Raw genomic sequence first — 21,456 nt, 5'->3', positions numbered from 1 at the left:
CAGTGCAGGCTCCCTTCACGTCGCCCATCCCCACTCCCAGGTGGGGTACAGGTGGGAGGCGCCGAAGGTCTCCAGCCCAGAGGACTCCCAGGAGCTCCGCCCCGCGCCCGCCCCAGCCCTGCCCCAGCCCTGCCCCAGCCCTGCCCCTCCGGCCCCGCCCCTGCCGGCGGTCCCGCCCCCGTCCGGCCGCATCCGGGAGGCGGGGCGTAGCCCAGACGCCTTGGCGGGCCCAGGAGGCCCCAGCGGGCGCGCCCCCGCCACACTTACGCCGCGCGCGCCCGCCCGCCCCGCCCACCGTTGCTATAAAGGGAAAGCGGGCTGCGCGCTCTCCAAGCTTCGTTCGGCGTCTTGGATCCGCTTCCGTATATTCTACTGTAAGGTCGCTAGTCAGACCCCAGCAGCCAAGATGGTGAAGCAGATTGAGAGCAAGGTAAGTGTTCCGGGGCCGGCCAGGGCGCGGCGCGCAGCCCCAGCAGGTGGGGTAGGCGGTGGGCCGGAGGTGGGCAGGCCGCCCCTTCGCATCCCTGGAGGAAGGGGACGCGGCGACTCGGCCTGGGACTGCGAGAAGCCCGGGCCTGGGCGCTCCCGGGGCGGTGGAGCGTGCCCTGGAGGGCTAGGTCCGCGTAACCTATGCGCCCGGGGGATGCACGCGCGTGGGGAGCGCCCTGGAGTCCTCCACTGAGCCTCCGCCCCCTCCCCACCCCAGCCGGGAAACCGCGATTGGGTAAAGGATGGAGGGAGTCTGCCTTTGGCCCCGACACGGGCCCGGGCAAGGAGGTGGAGGGCTCCTTGGAGAAAGCCCGGGCTTGCTGGCTGCCACTCTCTCCCCGGGGAGCGGCGTGATCCACCCGCGCTGGGTGCAGTGAGCTCCCTGGGGCGTGGATCTAGGCCGGACACCCCCGGCTGCCTCCAGCACTGCCTGGCCGCAGAGCTGACGCGTGCTGCATCCGCGCGAAGGGAGCGGTTCCGGGCTGGAGACACCCCCCAAACCCCTTCGCTTGTACTAAGTCCGGCTCTAGGGGCCCAGGTGGCGGCAAGGAGGTGAAGTCCGGGCCGCGCCCTCGGGACTCCTCCTCCTGCGGCGCAGGGCGTGTTTCCGGCAGCTCTGGCTTTGGAATGACTCAGCCCCCAAGGCTGGGCCCAGGGACCTTCACTGCCCTAACCATCTGTGATTCACCCACGGTGAACTTCGTGGTCGGTGGGTTTCGCTGGAGCCAGGAGTGCCCCTGAGAGCGGCCGCGCCCCGCTGTGTGCTCGTCGGCTTTCGGGTACCCAGACGGCGGTTCTGTCCTTTTAGGAATGCCCAAGACAAAAAGTGTTCCATGTCGAGAGTTATTGCAAACTTAATACCCTCCTGCTCGGAAAACTCAAGAGCCTAACAGTGTCTGGTGTACTGTGGCCCCTCAAGAAGTGGATGTTAAATGCAGAGGCACAAAACTGAGTGGGAGAAAACTGATGTTACTCAAACAGTGGGACGAAACCGTTTATCCTGCGATACCGCCCACCCCAGTAAAGCAGGGGAAAGGCGGGTCGAGTGCCCCGACCTGGTTTAGGTGCTGGGGTTAGCTTTGGAAATGGAAGTTTGTCTGTTAATGGTTCCTTATCTTTTTGTTCCTTTTACAACCAGAAAACATAAAGATCGTTGTAGAAGGTTTGGGAAGAGAGATCTTCTGTTTCCTAGACGCAACCACAAAATAGTTGAGGTTATTTTTATTTCCGAGCTGTGTGTTTGTCGTCTAATTTAGCCTGAACACTTTCCATGTAATTAGAAGCTTTTTGTAATCATTTTAATATCTGAAGACATTGCTGGACATTTGGGCAGTTTTCCACGCTTCAGTGAATGTTTCTGTTCGTGAGGCTTTATACAGAGTTCAGGCTGTTTCCTCAGGTTAGGGTCTTGAGTGCAGGGTCAAGGGATGTGAACCTTTTATGACTTATTAACAACCTTTTCATTGGTTGAAAAGAGAGCGCCTTGGGCTTCCCTGGTGGCGCAGTGGTTGAGAATCCGCCTGCCAGTGCAGGAGACACGGGTTCGAGCACTGGTCCGGGAAGATCCCACATGCCACGGAGCAGCTAAGCCCGTGTGCCACAACTACTGAGCCTGCGCTCTAGAGCCCGCGAGCCACAACTACTCAGCCCGCGAGCCACAACTACTGAAGCCCGCGCACCTAGAGCCCATGCTCTGCAACAAGAGAAGCCACCGCAATGAGAAGCCTGTGCACCACAACGAAGAGTAGCCCCCGCTCGCCGCAACTAGAGAGAAGCCCGTGTGCAGCAACGAAGACCCAATGCAGCCAAAAATAAATAAATTTATAAAAAAAGAAGAAAAGAAAAGAGAGAGCCTTAATATTGAGTTTTTTCACATACTTTTATTCAGTGTCTACTGAGTGACAAACAACAGTCTATGAGAGGAGGAGCAGGTGGTCTTCTGCAGAGTCTGGTGACCTCATCAGTAGAACATGTGAAAACCTATGAAAGGAGTGAGAAATCTTTGGTCTATATGAATTGTCTCAGAATCCAAACACTACAAGCAGAAAATTGGTTCCTGGAGCACATTTCGGTCTTTCCCTATTTTAGTTGTCGTAATTGTGGCACCCTCCTCCCCTCATCAGTACCAAGATGTACAAGGGTGACAGGAAATTCATTACCCAGAAAAGCACTATGGCCTGGGGCCCAAATCCCTGATAATCAGTTGATCTTCAAAACTATGATCCAGAGTCAATCAAAAGCTAAGCTAATGTTTCTTGTAAATATTGAGTACACTTTAGATTTTCATCCTGATGGACTTGGTGCCGTGGGCCAGCCAAGACAACTCTGAGGTTTTGGTAGTTTAGAGGCACTGGAGCCATTTCAGCTCCATTTCAGTCCATTAATGGACTATAAAAGTGAGGAGGAAGAAATGAAAAGTTTTTTTAAGAATGGCCACTGCCATTTCTTTTCTTCTTTTTTTAAAAAATTTTTAAATTTTATTTATTTTTTTATACAGCAGGTTCTTATTAGTCATCAATTTTATACACATCAGTGTATACATGTCAATCGCAATCGCCCAATTCACCACACCACCATCCCCACCCCACCGCGGTTTTCCCCCCTTGGTGTCCATATGTTTGTTCTCTCCATCTGTGTCTCAACTTTGGCCCTGCAAACCGGTTCATCTGTACAATTTTTCTAGGTTCCACATACATGCATTAATATATGATATTTGTTTTTCTCTTTCTGACTTACTTCACTTTGTATGACAGTCTCTAGATCCATCCACGTCTCAACAAATGACCCAATTTCGTTCCTTTTTATGGCTGAGTAATATTCCATTGTATATATGTACCACAACTTCTTTATCCATTCGTCTGTCGATGGGCATTTAGGTTACTTCCATGACATGCCTATTGTAAATAGTGCTGCAATGAACATTGGGGTGCATGTGTCTTTTTGAATTGTGGTTTTCGCTGGGTATATCCCCAGTAGTGGGATTGCTGGATCATATGGTAATTCTATTTTTAGTTTTTTAAGGAACCTCCATACTGTTCTCCATGGTGGCTGTATCAATTTACATTCCCACCAGCAGTGCAAGAGGGTTCCCTTTTCTCCACACCCTCTCCACCATTTATTGTTTGTAGATTTTCAGATGATGCCCATTCTAACTGGTGTGAGGTGATACCTCATTGTAGTTTTGATTTGCATTTCTCTAATAATTACTGATGTTGAACAGCTTTTCATGTGCTTCTTGGCCATCTGTATGTCTTCTTTGGAGTAATGTCTATTTAGGTCTTCTGCCCATCTTTGGATTGGGTTGTTTATTTTTTTAATGTTGAGCTGAATGAGCTGTTTATATATTTTGGAGATTAATCCTTTGTCTGTTGATTCATTTGCAAATATTTTCTCCCATTCTGAGGGTTGTCTTTTCGTCTTGTTTATGGTTTCCTTTGCTGTGCAAAAGCTTTTAAGTTTCACTAGGCCCCATTTGTTTATTTTTGTTTTTATTTCCATTACTCTAGGAGATGGATCAAAAAAGATCTTGCTGTGATTTATGTCAAAGAATGTTCTTCCTATGTTTTCCTCTAAGAGTTTTATAGTGTCCAGTCTTACATTTAGGTCTCCAATCCATTTTGAGTTTATTTTTGTGTATGGTGTTAGGGAGTGTTCTAATTTCATTCTTTTACATGTAGCTGTCCAGTTTTCCCAGCACCACTTATTGAAGAGACTGTCTTTTCTCCATTGTATATCCTTGCCTCCTTTGTCATAGTCGACCATAGGTGCGTGGGTTTATCTCTGGGCTTTCTATCTTGTTCCATTGATCTATGTTTTTGTTTTTGTGCCAGTACCATGTTGTCTTGATTACTGTAGCTTTGTAGTATAGTCTGAAGTCAGGGAGTCTGATTCTTCCAGCTCCGTGTTTTCCCCTCAAGACTGCTTTGGCTATTCGGGGTCTTTTGTGTCTCCATACAAATTTTAAGATTTTTTGTTCTAGTTCTGTAAAAAATGCCATTGGTAATTTGATAGGGATTGCATTGAATCTGTAGATTGCTTTGGGCAGTATAGTCATTTTCACAATGTTGATTCTTCCAATCCAAGAACATGGTATATCTCTCCATCTGTTGGTATCGTCTTTAATTTCTTTCATCAGTGTCTTATAGTTTTCTGCATACAGGTCTTTTGTCTCCTTAGATAGGTTTATTCCTAGGTATTTTATTCTTTTTGTTGCAATGGTAAATGGGAATGTTTCCTTAATTTCTCTTTTAGATTTTTCATCATTAGTGTATAGGAATGCCAGAGATTTCTGTGCATTAATTTTGTATCCTGCAACTTTACCAAATTCATTGATTAGCTCTAGTAGTTTTCTGGTGGCATCTTTAGCATTCTCTATGTATAGTATCATGTCATCTGCAAACAGTGACAGATTTACTTTTTCTTTTCCAATTTGTATTCCTTTTATTTCTTTTTCTTCTCTGGTTGCCGTGGCTAGGACTTCCAAAACTATGTTGAATAATAGTGGTGAGAGTGGACATCCTTGTCTTGTTCCTGATCTTAGAGGAAATGCTTTCAGTTGTTCACCATTGAGAATGATATTTGCTGTGGGTTTGTTGTATATGGCCTTTATTATGTTGAGGTAGGTTCCCTGTATGCCCACTTTCTGGAGAGTTTTTATCATAAATGGGTGTTGAATTTTGTCAAAAGCTTTTTCTGCATCTATTGAGATGATCATATGGTTTTTATTCTTCAGTTTGTTAATATGGTGTATCACATTGACTGATTTGCGTATATTGAAGAATCCTTGCATCGCAGGGATAAATCCTACTTGATCATGGTGTATGATCCTCTTAATGTGTTGTTGGATTCTGTTTGCTAGTATTTTGTTGAGGATTCTTGCATCTATATTCATCAGTGATATTGGTCTGTAATTTTCTTTTTTTGTAGTATCTTTGTCTGGTTTTGGTATCAGGGTGATGGTGGCCTCATAGAATGGGTTTGGGAGTGTTCCTTCCTCTGCAATTTCTTGGAAGAGTTTGAGAAGGATGAGTGTTAGTTCTTCTCTAAATGTTTGATAGAATTCACCTGTGAAGCCATCTGGTCCTGGACTTTTGTTTGTTGGAAGATTTTTAATCACAGTTTCAATTTCATTCCTTGTGATTGGTCTGTTCATATTTTCTATTTCTTCCTGGTTCAGTCTTGGAAGGTTATAGCTTTCTAAGAATTTGTCCATTTCTTCCAGGTTGTCCATTTTATTGGCGTAGAGTTGCTTGTAGTAGTCTCTTAGGATGCTTTGTATTTCTGCGGTGTCTGTTGTAACTTCTCCTTTTTCGTTTCTAATTCTATTGATTTGAGTCTTCTCCCTTTTTTTCTTGATGAGTCTGGCTAATGGTTTATCAATTTTGTTTATCTTCTCAAAGAACCAGCTTTTAGTTTCTTGATCTTTGCTATTTTTTTCTTTGTTTCTATTTCATTTATTTCTGCTCTGATCTTTAAGATTTCTTTCCTTCTGCTAACTTTGGGTTTTGTTTGTTCTTCTTTCTCTAGTTCCTTTAGGTGTAAGGTTAGATTGTTCGAGATTTTTCTTGTTTCTTGAGGTAGGCTTGTATAGCTATAAACTTCCCTCTTAGAACTGCTTTTGCTGCATCCCATAGGTTTTGGATCATCGTGTTTTCATTGTCATTTGTCTCTAGGTATTTTTCGATTTCCTCTTTTATTTCTTCAGTGATCTCTTGGTTATTTAGTAACGTATTGTTTAGCCTCCATGTGTTTGTGTTTTTTACGTTTTTTTCCCTGTAATTCATTTCTAATCTCATAGCATTGTGGTCAGAAAAGATGCTTGATACGATTTCAATTTTCTTAAATTTACTGAGGCTTGATTTGTGACCCAAGATGTGATCTATCCTGGAGAATGTTCCGTGCGCACTTGAGAAGAAAGTGTAATCTGCTGTTTTTGGATGGAATGTCCTATAAATATCAATTAAATCTACCTGGTCTATTGTGTCATTTAAAGCTTCTGTTTCCTTATTTATTTTCATTTTGGATGATCTGTCCATTGGTGTAAGTGAGGTGTTAAAGTCCCCCACTATTATTTTTTCTTTTTTTTTTTTTAAAGAAAGTACCTGAACTGTGTGTTTTTTTTTTAAATTTATTTTTATTTATTTATTTTTGGCTGTGTTGGGTGTTCGTTTCTGTGCGAGGGCTTTCTCCAGTTGCGGCAAGCGGGGGCCACTCTTCATCGTGGTGCACGGGGCCTCTCTTCTTGCAGAGCACAGGCTCCAGGTGCGCAGGCTCAGCAGTTGTGGCTCATGGGCCTAGTTGCTCCACGGCATGTGGGATCTTCCCAGACCAGGGCTCGAACCCATGTCCCCTGCATTAGCAGGCAGATTCTCAACCACTGCGCCACCAGGGAAGCCCTAAAGTCCCCCACTATTATTGTGTTACTGTCGATTTTCCCTTTTATGGCTGTTAGCAGTTGCCTTATGTATTGAGGTGCTCCTATGTTGGGTGCATATATATTTATAATTGTTATATCTTCTTCTTGGATTGATCCCTTGATCATTATGTAGTGTCCTTCCTTGTCTCTTGTAACATTCTTTATTTTAAAGTCTGTTTTATCTGATATGAGTATAGCTAGTCCAGCTTTCTTTTGATTTCTTTTTGCATGGAATATCTTTTTCCACCTCCTCACTTTCAGTCTGTATGTGTCCCTAGGTCTGAAGTGGGTCTCTTGTAGACAGCATATATATGTCTTGTTTTTGTATCCATTCAGCAGGCCTGTGTCTTTTGGTTGGAACATTTAATCCATTCACGTTTAAGGCAGTTATTGATATGTATGTTCCTAAGACCATTTTCTTAATTGTTTTGGGTTTGTTTTTGTAGGTCCTTTTCCCTTTTCTTCTCTTGTGTTTCCCATTTAGAGAAGTTCCTTTAGCATTTGTTGTAGAGCTGGTTTGGTGGTGCTGAATTCTCTTAGCTTTTGCTTGTCTGTAAAGCTTTTGATTTCTCCTTCGAATCTGAATCAGATTCTTGCCGGGAAGAGTAATCTTGGTTGTAGGTTCTTCCCTTTCATCACTTTATGTATATCATGCCACTCCCTTCTGGCTTGTAGAGTTTCTGCTGAGAAATCAGCTGTTAGCCTTATGGGAGTTCCCTTGTATGTTATTTGTCGTTTTTCCCTTGCTGCTTTCAATAATTTTTCTTTGTCTTTAATTGTTGCCAATTTGATTACTATGTGTCTTGGCATGTTTCTCCTTGGGTTTATTCTGTGTGGGACTCGCTGCACGTCCTGGACTTGGGTGACTATTTCCTTTCCCATGTTAGGGAAGTTTTCGACTATAATCTCTTCAAATATTTTCTCTGGTCCTTTCTCTCTCTTCTCCTTCTGGGACCCCTATAATGCGAATGTTGTTGCATTTAATGTTGTCCCAGAGGTCTCTTAGGCTGTCTTCATTTCTTTTCATTCTTTTTTCTTTATTCTGTTCCACAGCACTGAATTCCACCATTCTGTATTCCAGGTCACTTATCGTTCTTCTGCCTCAGTTATTCTGCTGTTGATTCCTTCTGGGGTCGTTTTCATTTCAGTTATTGTATTGTTCATCTGTTTGTTTGTTCTTTAATTCTTCTAGATCTTTGTTAAACATTTCTTGCATCTTCTCGATCTTTGCCTCCATTCTTTTTCCGAGGTCCTGGATCATCTTCACTATCATTATTCTGAATTCTTTTTCTGGAAGGTTGACTATCTCCACTTCATTTAGTTGTTTTTCTGGGGTTTTATCTTGTTCCTTCATCTGGTACATAGTCCCTTGCCTTTTCATCTTGTCTATCTTTCTGTGAATGTGGTTTTTGTTCCACAGGCTGCAGGATTGTTATTCATTTTATATATATTTTTTTTAACTTATTTATTATTTATTTTTGTCTGTTGGGTCTTTGTTGCTGTACGCAGGCTTTCTCTAGTTGTGGCGAGCAGTGGCTACTCTTCATTGCAGTGCGCGGGCTTCTTATTGCTGTGGCTTCTCTTGTTGTGGAGCACGGGCTCTAGAGCGCAAGCTCAGTAGTTGTGGTGCGCAGGCTTAGTTGCTCCTCGGCATGTGGGATCTTCCCGGACCAGGGCTTGAACCCATGTACCCTACATTGGCAGGCGGATTCTTAACCACTGTGCCACCTGGGAAGTCCCTGCTGCCATTTCTTGAACTCCCATCTTCAACACACAGGCACTTTGCTAAATGCTTTACAAACCACTCTTATGCCTGTTGATTACCTTCGGAATGGGTGTGTTTAGGAAAAGAGATGCTAGATGCTGCTTTTATTCATCTGCCCCAAATACATTGTTTTGTTTTCAGAATGTTTGTGTTAGTGATGGGGACCTTTATCAGTCCTCACTGGTAGTTTCTGGGAGGTAGAAATTATGGTTTGCTTCTTAGTCAGATAATATTGAATCATTCTCACACTGATGTCTGTTTTAGGCAAACTTTATTATCCAGAGAACAGAACTTGTCATGAAGTCTTACATATACCTGGCTCTGCGACTCATGTTCAGTGAAGTCAAAAGTCATTGCTGAAAGATACTCTAGGTTGAGAGTAACCTCACCAGTATTTACTGAGGGCCAACCATGTTCACAAAACCATGTATTCATCTGACCAGACATTGTCAATCTTTATTTTCCTGTCTTATCTGGATCTTGCAGTAAAGAATGGCTGGTTTGACCTAAAAAAGTCACATTAGGGAAGGCTTTGAAGGAAATTCATCTGGAAAAAAATCGGTGATGGTTTGGGAAAATAATTTCTGTACTTCTTACTCTCTGTGTGCACCCTCCACTGCATGCACACACCTCCCCACACCCAAAGGTGTGGTGTGTTTATTTGTATGCAGGTTTGTACCTGCATAACTGAAAAGGGTACAGAAGTCATGACCTACCATTCCAGGAAACACCATTTGTGAATTGTTTTCCCCAAAAACATGAGGCAGAAATTAGAAATCTAGAGAAGTAACTTCAGAGGAATTCACTTTAGTTTTTTTGTTGTTGTTGTTAACAGTGCTTTATTTACTTTCTTCTTTACTTGGACCAAATCTGATCTGATTCTTAGCTTTTAAAGGAGGGGGGCGGTTTTTAATTAAACCAATGTGACTGCATTTTTCCCCTTGAAGAAAACCGAGACTTCAGATATAGATGTTTGTGTTTTGATTTCTCTTCATGGCCTTGGTTTTGGTCAGCACCAGCTGACTGACTGTGGTTAAAAAAGAGCCGTCCCTTGTTAACTAGAAGGTTAGGTTGCTAGGGTTACAGTATCAAAACCATTGGTAAATTATTCAGGGAGGTTGGTGGTAAGGGATTTCTTGATCGTTTCTACTGGTGGAATTTTATTCAACAAGCATTGCTTCCAAAAAATAACAAAGAAAATTCTCTTCATGAGGGACTAAAACTTTTTCATTTGGTCAACAATGAGGGCAGAAATCAACGATAGCATGTATGATCTCAATTCTGGAAACTCCATTAAAAAGAGTATAAGGACATATGCTTAATGTCAGCAGTGAGTGTAAGGCTGTGGAGAAGGTTATTTTCCTTGATTGATATTTATTTTTTTGAGCTTTTGGATGTTCTACCATAGATAATATTAGCTTAATCAAAAAGTTTTAGTTTTTAAAATAACTTGTGGTGTTTTAGTTGCAAGATTCTGTGCCTTTGTGATTTATTCAATTGAAGTGTGATTCCTTGGATCAATCAATGAGCATTTAGTGAATGTCTACTATATATTATACCTAGATTTGATGTGGAAACTGTTTTTTATAAATTTATTTTGTGTATTTATTTTTGTTTGGCTGCGTTGTGTCTTCGTTGCTGCTCACAGGCTTTCTCTAGTTGCGGCAAGCGGGAGCCACTCTTCATTGCGGTGTGCGGGCTTCTCATTGCGGTAGCTTCTCTTGTCACAGAGCATGGGCTTTAGGCGCACGGGCTTCAGTAGTTGTGGCATGCAGGCTTAGTTGTTGTGGCGCACAGGCTTAGTTGCTCCACAGCATGTGGGATCTTCCCAGACCAGGGCTCAAACCCGTGTCCCCTGCACTGGCAGGCGGATTCTTAACCACTGCACCACCAGGGAAGTCCAGATGTGGATACATTTTTAATACAAATGTCTTTATTTTCCTTTCATTTACTTAGTTTGGATGTGGATTAACCAATTAATATTTTATATTTATGAAGACATGAATATTGATACACTGTATACATCATACTTGTTTCATCTTATCAAATAACATTACACCACAGTAGGATTTCTTCAGTTTATTTGCTTTGTTTTCCTTTTTTTATTAAAAAAAATAGGCCCTGCCTTTTTATTTTTCATGAATTTATTTAACATTTGGAAAATCCATTTGTATTTCACCCTGTAACAATTGTAACAATAAAGATTTCTGGAAGCTGAGAGTCTATTATATAAAATGTTGTTCTTATTGGTTCCATTCTTGCCAGTATGTCTGGAATGTGTGATCAAACCTCTAGCTTCCTCTGGCCCATCCCTAGCCAGTCAACTCATCTTGTCTGTCCCTAGCAATTTCTATTACTGTGCTTCCAGATCCCCAGATTTTCCTGATCTGATTACATTAGATTTTGACAAATTCTCTACTCATTGATGATTCATTTTTTTAAATAAATTTGTTTATTTATAAAAAAATAAAAATAATAAAAATGAAAAAATAAAAAAATAAAAATAAAAAATAGGCCCTGAAAGCAGGACCTCCAAATTGTGCTTTGTGTCGCATTTTATCAGGGCTTTTGGAAATAAACGTAACTTCTTAACATCTGCTTTTCTCTTTCCCTTAGTATGCTTTTCAGGAAGCCTTGAACAGTGCAGGAGAGAACCTCGTAGTAGTCGACTTCTCAGCCACGTGGTGTGGGCCTTGCAAAATGATCAAGCCTTTCTTTCATGTAAGTATTTATTAGCCAACTTCTGCTTTTGTAAACTATTAGTGTGTTTGGGGTTGGTGGTCACAAAGCTAGGAAAGAAGGACAGAGGTTTTGTTGTTGTCGGATCTTTGGTCTAAAAATCATAGCATGACAATTTAGGTTTGACACATACAGCCTATTGAAGACAACTTTCAGCAGTTAATTTGTCTTAAGTGGTTTTGTTTTTCTTCACAGTGAAACATGGGCCCTATTTGAAGTTCAGGAATCAGAGTTGATGTTACAAATCATTTTATACCAAGGAGAATTTGATTCAGGGAAAATGTCTTTTATGCTTACCCATCCCTAAATATTTGGATCTTTAGTCCCTACTTTTAAGTTTCCATTTAAGAAGCTTGAGTGTGTTGGCTGCCATTGCCCAGTGCTAAATCTTTGTGGATTTTTTTTTTTTTCTAATTTTCTAGTCTCTCTCTGAAAAGTATTCCAACGTAGTGTTCCTCGAAGTAGATGTGGATGACTGTCAGGTACGTGGCTGGAAATTTGGAATAATGTTGAGCTTTTTGCATTGGCCTTTTTCTCTGAATTAATTACACATTGCTTGTTCTCATAAATAAGTAAAACACTAGAATTACAACCCTAGTTAAAAAGTTTATTTCAGAAGAACGGGTGATTGTGCCAATTATGAGCTTAATCCTAGATGTCAGGAGCTAAGTACATCACATCCTAAAATAGAATGATTAAGGCATCTGTTACCCATCTTTACTAGTCACCTTTTTTTTTTTAATTAATTAATTACTTTTTTCTGTGGCTGTGTTGGGTCTTCGTTTCTGTGCGAGGGCTTTCTCTAGTTGCGGCAAGCGGGGACCACTCTTCATCGCAGTGCGCGGGCCTCTCACTGTCGCGGCCTCTCTTGTTGTGGAGCACAGGCTCCAGACGCGCAGGCTCAGTAGTTGTGGCTCACGGGCCTAGTTGCTCCGTGGCATGTGGGATCGTCCCAGACCAGGGCTCAAACCCGTGTCCCCTGCATTGGCAGGCAGATTCTCAACCACTGCGCCACCAGGGAAGCCCTACCTGTCTCTTTCTAAAAGCCCAAGTAATCTACCTAACATTCTGAGGAGCTGCTTAACAAACAGAAATTGAAAAGACCAAACACCAAGATGCCTGATAGAGAGCTGAGAGAAGAATTTGGGGGAACATTTCAAGATGATTGGTTTAATTTAACAAATGCTCGTTTAGCACTTTGGGCCAGGTGCACTGTTCTTTGTGCATAACAAGTATGGATTCATTTAATCCTTTGTCCTGTCATCCTGCCCAGGTTGACCATGGAGTTACAGTTAGTAAGTAGCAGAGCAGGGATTTAAATGTGTGTGGGCAGGTTTGCTTAGCCCCAGCAGGGCAGGAGTGGGTTAGGGTATGAAGTGGCAACAAAGGTGCTGGACCTGGCTTCCAGTCATGGCCCCATGGCCCAGTGACTTCTGCTTTAGGCTCATTCTAGTATCCCTTGAGCCTTGGTTCTTCTGTCTATGACCAGATCTTAATACCTGCCCCCACCAACCTTGTAAGGTTGATTATTCATTGAGCAAACATGGAAATCCTGCTAAAGGTCCAGAAGGGTCTATAAAAAGGGTGTGTGGGGGGGAAATGTATGGCAGTATTTTCTAAGCCTGTGGGCACCTCCCAGTACCACATTGCTTATTCCCAGCACATTTCTCATCTTTCTTTCTTGCCGGACAAGCTCCTTGACTTAAGCTTCACATCCTCTCCAGGAATTCTCCTCTAGTTACTCCCTTTTATGCCCAGACTAGGTTAGTTCCCTTCCTCTGTGTCCCCCTGGGTCCTCTGCCCCTCTTTTTCGTGGATTGATGGTTGTCCAATGGGAGGATTGTGTCCCTTATTAGCTCTGTGGGCTTGGTGAAGTTATCTGTTCTGTGCCTCAGGTTGAGCCTCTGTTAAATGGCATCATAAATCCAGCATCATAAGGCAGTTATCAGGATCATGTGAGATAAGACCTGTGAAGTGCTTAGAGCAGTGCCTGGCACATGATAAGCATTCAGTAAGCTTAGCTATTACTATAACGATCTTTGTGTCTGTCCTTCATTAGTCTGTCAGTTTCTTGGGATCAGGGACCCTGTCCTTATTCGCCTTTGTTTCCTCTTTATCAGCACACCTGTCTGACCTGTGGTTGGTAGGTGAAGAATGAATGAATTGGTATGGTTGTCAAGTAAAGTTATTCTAATGTGTCCTGGGTTTTTGTTCTAAGTAAGAGTAGACAGCATGTGTTGTTTGCAAAAAAAACTCTTGCTCCCTATTTTCACCTAACTTATTTTTTTAAATCTCGTCACCTTAGCCAGGTGAAAATGGCACCTGGAAGGGACTAAAGAAACTGGTACTGACCCTATCAGACAGCAAGTGAATACATTTTTATTCGGAAGTACTAACATATGCTAGATGCTGCACTAAGCCCTCTGCCTACATTGTATCATTTCATCCAGGCAGTGACCATTGAGAACTATTTTTATCAGCATCCCCCCTGAACAGATAATGGGACTGCAACACAGAAGGGAAAAAGGTTGATTGAGGCAGAGCCTGTGGATTTGGCCCCTGTACCGTGCTGGGTCCAGGACCAATGCTTTCTGCCTCAATCCAAAACCTTTGGGAAGCAGGTGTGCAGAGCAGGCCCAGACTTCAATATGACAGCCCCTCCTTTAGATGCGGTTGTCATCCTCAGCATCCTCCTGAAAGTATGTAGACCTCTAGACCTTGAAGTGACCTCCTCATAAGTTGGGGACCTTTCACTTTGAGCAACATATGATTTTTTGTATGTGGTTTTTTTTTTTTTAATACTCTTAATGACAACTATTACACTGTTTAAATAGCCTTATCAACCTTTTGCGGCATTAAAAATTGAATTCCAGAACCCTTTGGTCACCCCATACACACAGCAATAGTCTGTCAGTTCCTACTTACCTGGCCATTCAGCAGTTAGCAAGGCAGTTAATTCAAACAAAAAGTTCATTATCAATCCGTGAGTTGTTTTTCCCCCATGGAATTTATGAATTACACAAGTGGATCTTCTTTTTGTTGCTTTGGAATGCTGTAGGTAAAACCATCCCCTGATTTTGGCTTGAAAAGAATGCAGATGAGGGATAAAAATGACATCAATTCATTATTTTGAGTATTAGATCATATCATTAAATAGATGGAATATTTTAGGGCTGAATTTGTTTTTATATTTTTTATGCAGATAATTCCTGTCCATGCAGACTCAGGGTACTTAATGTTTATAAGTATCTTTGGGGCAAACAGCAAAGAAAATAGAAAAATCTCCAAACACTTGGGCTGGAAGAGATTATCTTTTAGGTGTAATAGATTCAAATGGACAGTTAGGAGGCATGGACATATAATGTGGTACACACACAAAACAACTCTGTATGCATAGTGAAGTGTGAATACTACTTTTGAAAATGATAGACTGATCTTATTTCCTTAACAGTGGGCTCTACTCCCAACTCTACAGAGTATGATACTTATAAGCTAAAAAGAAACAAAGTAACTTAGGCCTGATAGTTTTGCAACGTTTTAGAATGCCATGTGTTTCCATTATGATGAGAACAGCCAGGAATGAGTTAATAACAGGTGACAACAGCAGATTTAAAGTTATTTTGGCTATACAGCATGCTGAGCTAGAAACCAATGAAACAAAAGTTAATAAGGTAAAATGTAGCCTCGTTACACTTACTAATAAAAATCTGAGATGGGCCAAAACTATAGGGATGGAGAACAGGCGGGGGGCGGGAAGGGGGGATGTGCGCAGGGGTGGGGGCAGAGGGGGAGTGTTTGACTGCAAAGAAGCTACTGAGGAGGTTTTATGGGAGTGAGGGAAGAGTTCTGTATCCTGATTATGGCAGTGTTTATATGACTACACAAGTTCCAGATTGTTTATTTTTTTTTAAATGGCAGGAACTGGGTCTGTCATTAGAGAGTGTCTAGCTTTCTGTTTTTAAATGAGGGAAGTGATAAACTTGAGATCAAGAATGTTTTTAAAACCTCAAAGGTAACTACTTAATTTTTAAGTGTGCATGCCTTTCAAATCACTAGAGGAGTGGGCAAATTGGTCCATAGAACAAGTAATAGAAAACAAAAGAAAAAAAATAAAACATTAACAGAGGCAGCAGAGATCAAATATTAGTTATAGAGCTACTAACCTTTACTGAGGTCCATAAAAGATTTTACTAGATGGGTATACTGTCTTCCAGGATGTTGACTCGGTATTATTAAAATGCTAGTTAGTACTCTCAGATTCATCCAGCATTTTTGGGAAATTGATCATGACATTCTGAAATAATGTAGTCAGGAAAATCCTGGAAAGTATTTTAAGAAACTAATTAGGAGGGAAGTCATAGAGGATGGGAAAGGACAGGCCCCATAAAGTACATTAGCAGCAATAATTAAACCAGTGTGATCTTGTAACCAGAGTAGGTATGTAGATCCATGGACAAGACTAAAAAGTCCAAAAAAGTAGAATCAAATCTATTAAACCATGCATTAACAATTAACCATTTGGGGTTAAGATGTTGCATCTCTACCTCATTCTTTGCCCCCAGATACAAGCTAGAAGAAATCCAAACATAAAAATTCTAGAAAATACTGAACATGTAGAAGTGATACACTGTCAAGCACATTAACTGCCCCATTTCTTATATTCTTAAGAATTTGATTAACTGTTTTTCTCTGTGGCCATTGCAGAAATGGGCCTGAACAGTTCACTCACAGAACTGGAGTCTCTTTCTAAATCCAGTAAATCATGTGCTTTCAGTGACTGGCGTAGGGAAGGGCAGATGGATCCTGTTACATGAAAAATCTTAAACTGGATGTCAGAAATCATGATACATACTGATAAACTGACACATTCAAATTGGGAGGTGGTTTAATCATGTGTATCTAGAGCCTTTAAAGTGAATATTTTCATTCCCTTAGCAATGCTTACTTTCATGGGTGGGGATTGAACCATAGTGTAGAGATGCTTAGGCAAAATCTGAGCCTTTTACATATTGACCAGCAGGTGAGTTAAAATGATCCATCCATACAGTGACAGCTTTCGGACCATAAAAAGGTGAGATTATACTTATCTAAATAATTAAAATTGAAAATGATCTTCTTAAACCGAGCAACTTTAAGGTTTTTTGCCCTGGGACACGTCTGAATTTATTCACAAGAATGTGCGTAACCTAAAAGCCCAGTGTGGTGGATTCAATTATGGTACAGAATCCTGCGTCACCTTTAAAAAAATCACTTTCATACCCAATGAGAGAATTCTTAATGCTTCAACTAAAAATTTACCATGTAAAGACTTGACTGCAATTTTTTTTTAATTTTATTTATTTATTTTTGGCTGTGCTGGGTCTTCGCTGCTGTGTGCGGGCTTTCTCTAGTTGCGGTGAGCAGGGGCTACTCTTCGTTGCGGTGCATGGGCTTCTTGTTGCCATGGCTTCTCTTATTGCAGAGCATGGACTCTAGGCACGCGGGCTCTAGAGCGCAGGCTCAGTAGTTGTGGCGCACAGGCTTAGTTGCTCCACGGCATGTGGGATCTTCCCGGACCAGGGCTCGAACCCGAGTCCCCTGCATTGGCAGGCGGATTCTTAACCACTGCGCCATCAGGGAAGCCCTTGACTGCAATTTTAAGACATAAAACATATGAACGTGATTTAAAAAACACTTCAAGTCTTTCTCAAAGCATTGACACCACTTCTGAGCATTTATCTTGTTTCTAGTTTTTTGTCTTATTTTATTGTAAGTTAGGCAGTTGTACCAATGCAGGAATGCTAAGCTCTGGCTAGGAGAAGTATAAGGCATCCAGAATCTGAGACCAGCAATGAGACTCTCATTTCCGTTGACTGGGAGCCTGTATTTTCTGCTGATGAAGCTTTGCGATTAGCTTTTTCATCTGAACGTTGTGATCAGTGTTCAGGTCCTGCTGTCTTTGGATGCGGAATATCTTTTTTTGGTAGGTTCCAGTCTTTGTCAATGGTTGTTTAACAATTAGTTGTGATTTTGGTGTGCTCGAGAGAGGAGGTGAGCTCAAGGTCCTTCTACTCCTTCTTCCTTACTTACTTATCTCCAGGTCCTGTTTTGCATGCTTTCATATGTGATGCAGGTCAGTTGCACCCCCTGTATGTTTCTATGATTAGAAGTGGCGGAAAGGGTGGTTCACACTTTCCAGACCACTGCCCTTCCACTGTGGTATTATAAAAACAAAACTAACACCCACCTCTTTTGAGGCTTCTGCCAGCTGCTTGCATGAAAGATGGTATCCAACTGGCGGCTTACAAGTGTCAGGAAGAGAGAGGGAAGGGACTGCACTAAACTGCTGCTCTCCAAGTGCTGGGAGGGGCCGGCCCAGTGTTCCCAAATATTCAAGCAATTCAGAGATTTTTTTTTTTTTAAGCATTTACATGAACCAAGTAACATATCTAGACCAGCTTCAGCCCCCTAGACAACCAGTTTCCAACCATTTAGCTAAACCAGTCCTTCTACCCTTCTAACTTGTCATCTTCTGGTTTCCCCATTACTCACGGTCCAGAACCTTGACATGCGCAGCTCATTGTCTTCCTGTCAACTCTCCACCCCATTTTCCATCCTGGATTCTCATACTACAAGGAAATTTCTGGAATTGTAAATTGGTACAATTAAAATGTTATGATCTTTCATTTTGATGGTCTTATCACAGGTTCTTGGTAATTTCCTTATGACTGTTGCTTTCAGTTGAGTACTTAGTGCCTGGAATATAGTAGACATTCAGTACATACTAGCCATTTTATTGCAGCCATTACTGCCCTTGTGCTTCTTGTTGCCGAGCATTTAAAGAAAAAGTAAAGGTTATCTGGAAACAGCAGTGTCCACCACCCTTCCTGCCCAAACTGGCAACAGGACATGTGCAATTTCATAAAGACGTAAAACCACACTTTTCTTCCCATCAGAGGAACAGGTGAAGTTAGGCTGGTGTGCTACCATTGACTGGTGGCTCAATCTAAGAACCACTCCTTTTTTTGGCGGGGGGGCCATGCAGCCTGGCATATGGGATCTTAGTTCCCCAACCAGGGATCCAACCCACACCCCCTGCAGTGGAAGCTTGAAGTCTTAACCGCTGGACCGCCAGGGAAGTCCTAGGACCACTCCATTTTTAATTCCCATGCCCCTTACTCCCAAATTCCCACCTGGAAGTCACCACGGTGTTTTTAGCTGACCTTCCTTCCTTTCCTGTGGAAGTTCTTTGGTTTGCGTGGTCTGCTTCTCAGAGTTCTGCCTCCGTGGTTGGTGTCCTCCACAGCTTTTGCTGCTTGATGAGGGCTGTGTGGTTCTTTCTTCACTTCTCTCCTGATCCTCTTTGCGGTGCCAAGCTGATGTATTTGATCCCTAATGGACCTGTTCACTTGAAACTCTTGTCCAAACCAAACCATTTTCATGGCATTCCCCCCCCCCCAAACCTGGTGTGAACAAGGTGTTGAGAGGTAGGGGTTATAAAACAAAAACAGGGGGCTTCCCTGGTGGCACAGTGGTTGAGAATCTGCCTGCTAATGCAGGGGACACGGGTTCGAGCCTTGGTCTGGGAAGATCCCACATGCCATGGAGCAACTAGGCCCGTGAGCCACAACTACTGAGCCTGCGCGTCTGGAGCCTGTGCTCCGCAACAAGAGAGGCCGCGATAGTGAGAGGCCCACACACCGCGATGAGGAGTGGCCCCCGCTTGCCGCAACTAGAGGAAGCCCTAGCACAGAAACGAAGACCCAACATAGCAATCAATCAATCAATCTTTAAAAAACAAAACAAAACAGAAAAACCAGTGTGGAGCTGTCCCTCTAGATCACCATGACCTTATTCTTGAACAAGTCCTTTGTAAATAAGTTGTTCCTCTCCCTAACTAAACTTTTGCCTTTATGATCATCATCTATGTACCTCACTCCAGTACAACTGGGAATAATTCGATTAAACAATTTGAGTCATTGTATAGAATCTGATTCTAGTATCTCTCAAAGATGAGAGTACATATTAATTAGAATTTTAATTAAGAATATAACCAATTTGGCTTTTGTGCTGCCATTGTAGTCCTTGTTTAAGCATATAAAAATTGGCACAAAGTCCTAATGCTGAGTTCTGGATATATAACAGGAAAAAGAATCTGGTTTTAGATCACGGGTGCCAGAGCTCAATACTCCTCATAGTCTTATTTTTATCTTCTTTCTACACCTCCCTTCCCCCCAGGATGTTGCTTCAGAGTGTGAAGTCAAATGCATGCCAACCTTCCAGTTTTTTAAAAAGGGACAGAAGGTAGGTACATCTGACCTTGAAGAAAACCAGCTGGGTAATAGGAAAGCATGATATGTAAAAGAAGAAACTGAAGTGACTTACCCTTCACATTGGGAAGCACATCCCCGTTTTTTCCTTTTAAGAATATTTAAATATGTCATTCTTCATTAAGTACATAATGTGACATCTCATTGATAATTGATCTTTGCTAAAACTAAAATCACAGGGATTTGGTGATTAATCTCTGTGATTGGTGCTTCATATTTATATCACAGTGCATTTATCCTTGTTCAGAGGTATTTGTGTAAAAAAACTGAGTCTTGACTTTTGAGGGGTTTTTTTGTTTTGTTTTAGTTTTAGTTTTTAACTTTAGAACTGGGTGTTACCCGTGGATGTAAATTTTAAATAAGCTTATACTTCCTCTCCTCCCCAGGCCCATTCTGTGGTCATATCTGATATACAAAATAGGGATGCAATGCTACATCTAATGGCAATTCAATATTCTCTCAACAGGTGGGTGAATTTTCTGGAGCTAATAAGGAAAAACTTGAAGCCACCATTAATGAATTAATCTAATCATGTCTTCTGAAGACATGACCAGCCTTTGGCTGTTTAAAACTTGTAATTTTTTTTATTTAGAAAAAGGAAAGATGATCAAGTATGAAGACTATATACCTAACTGCCATCTGATAAGTGACAATAAAATATTAACTGTACCCTTTTTAAAACTGTCTGGTGTCTTTGCATAGTTTTCAAAATAAATGAAAACTGGCCATTTGATGATATTTAATGTCCTAGTTATTTTCATATGTTCTTGATCACTTTTTTTTTTTTTTAACCTTGTAGGCCACTGATTGAAGATTTTTCTTGTACTTCTAGGAAAATCTTATTGGAGGCAATGCACAGATAATAGAGTAATATGTTAAAATTCTGTTATTATTTTTGACCTTATGCACAGAGAAAGTATTATTTTTTGTTCTAGCAAGCAGATCTCCTATGCTCTCTGAATGGTCCTCATGACCAAAATTGATGTCTGCCCATGAAGGAATTGTTTATCTCTGGTTTCAGATTCCTGTCCCAAAGGTTACAGTGAGGTGCCAATTTTGCTAATGGTAAAGGATTTCTATTATCTGTTAGGAATTTTTCATAGGTGGCTCACAAGGGAGTTCCCGCAAACATTACTGTGGGAATTTGATTCTCTCAAGTATCTAAGAAACTGGTTTTATAGGCCAGATAGAAGTTCCAACCTAAGCAGTAAAGAGTGTGGACGTTACTGTTAATTTCATTCAAAGAACATTGTTTCTTGTGTTCTAGACCCAAAGGGCTGGAGGAATGCTTGCAGAAATAGTTTTTAAATTTGTACAGTAAAAAATCAGAATTAAATCATATGCCCCTCACCATCCTTATATTAATTTAATCTTTGCAACAATCCTATGAAGTAGGCACTGTAATCCCCACTTCCCAGTGAGGAAACCGGCAAAGAGGTTAAGTAATATCCCCAGCATCACACTAGTCAGTGGAGGATACGAGATTCAAACCAAGTGAGTCTGGAGCCTTAGTGCATGCTCAACTATTACACTGCTGCTCAGTGTAACAATGTAATAACTAGGTAAAATGATGGGCCCTTAGCTGGGTTTCTTTCCTCATCTGAAAATCAGGATACTGAACTTAGATGAACTTTCAAGATATTAATTGGATGCTTATTATGTGCCAGGCACTGTGCTAGGCTAGGGATATAGCTGTGAATAGGACACCCTTCTCATAGAGCTTACATTCTAGAAAGGGA

At 41.8% G+C, this 21,456-nt stretch overlaps 1 protein-coding gene across 2 annotated transcripts; it reads left to right on the top strand.

Annotated features, from left to right (window-relative positions):
- The first annotated feature begins 208 nt into the window (after positions 1-208).
- On the top strand, positions 209-20,455 carry TXN (thioredoxin). 2 transcript variants are annotated; one of them, XM_059925282.1, is made up of 5 exons: positions 216-430; positions 11,286-11,390; positions 11,831-11,890; positions 19,626-19,691; positions 20,184-20,455. In XM_059925282.1, the coding sequence occupies exons 1-5, from the start codon at positions 407-409 to the stop codon at positions 20,244-20,246; spliced, it is 318 nt and encodes a 105-aa protein (XP_059781265.1). In that variant the 5' UTR covers positions 216-406; the 3' UTR covers positions 20,247-20,455. The 2 variants fall into 2 exon arrangements, with proteins under 2 accessions (XP_059781266.1, XP_059781265.1); XM_059925283.1 differs by lacking the exon at positions 11,831-11,890 and having other exon boundaries at positions 209-430.
- Positions 20,456-21,456: the final 1,001 nt, after the last annotated feature.

The sequence above is a fragment of the Balaenoptera ricei genome, chromosome 6 (assembly GCF_028023285.1).
Source record: "Balaenoptera ricei isolate mBalRic1 chromosome 6, mBalRic1.hap2, whole genome shotgun sequence".
Taxonomy (NCBI): domain Eukaryota; kingdom Metazoa; phylum Chordata; class Mammalia; order Artiodactyla; family Balaenopteridae; genus Balaenoptera; species Balaenoptera ricei.
Note: the sequence above shows the minus strand (reverse complement) of the source record. Positions and strands in the feature narration are given on the sequence as shown.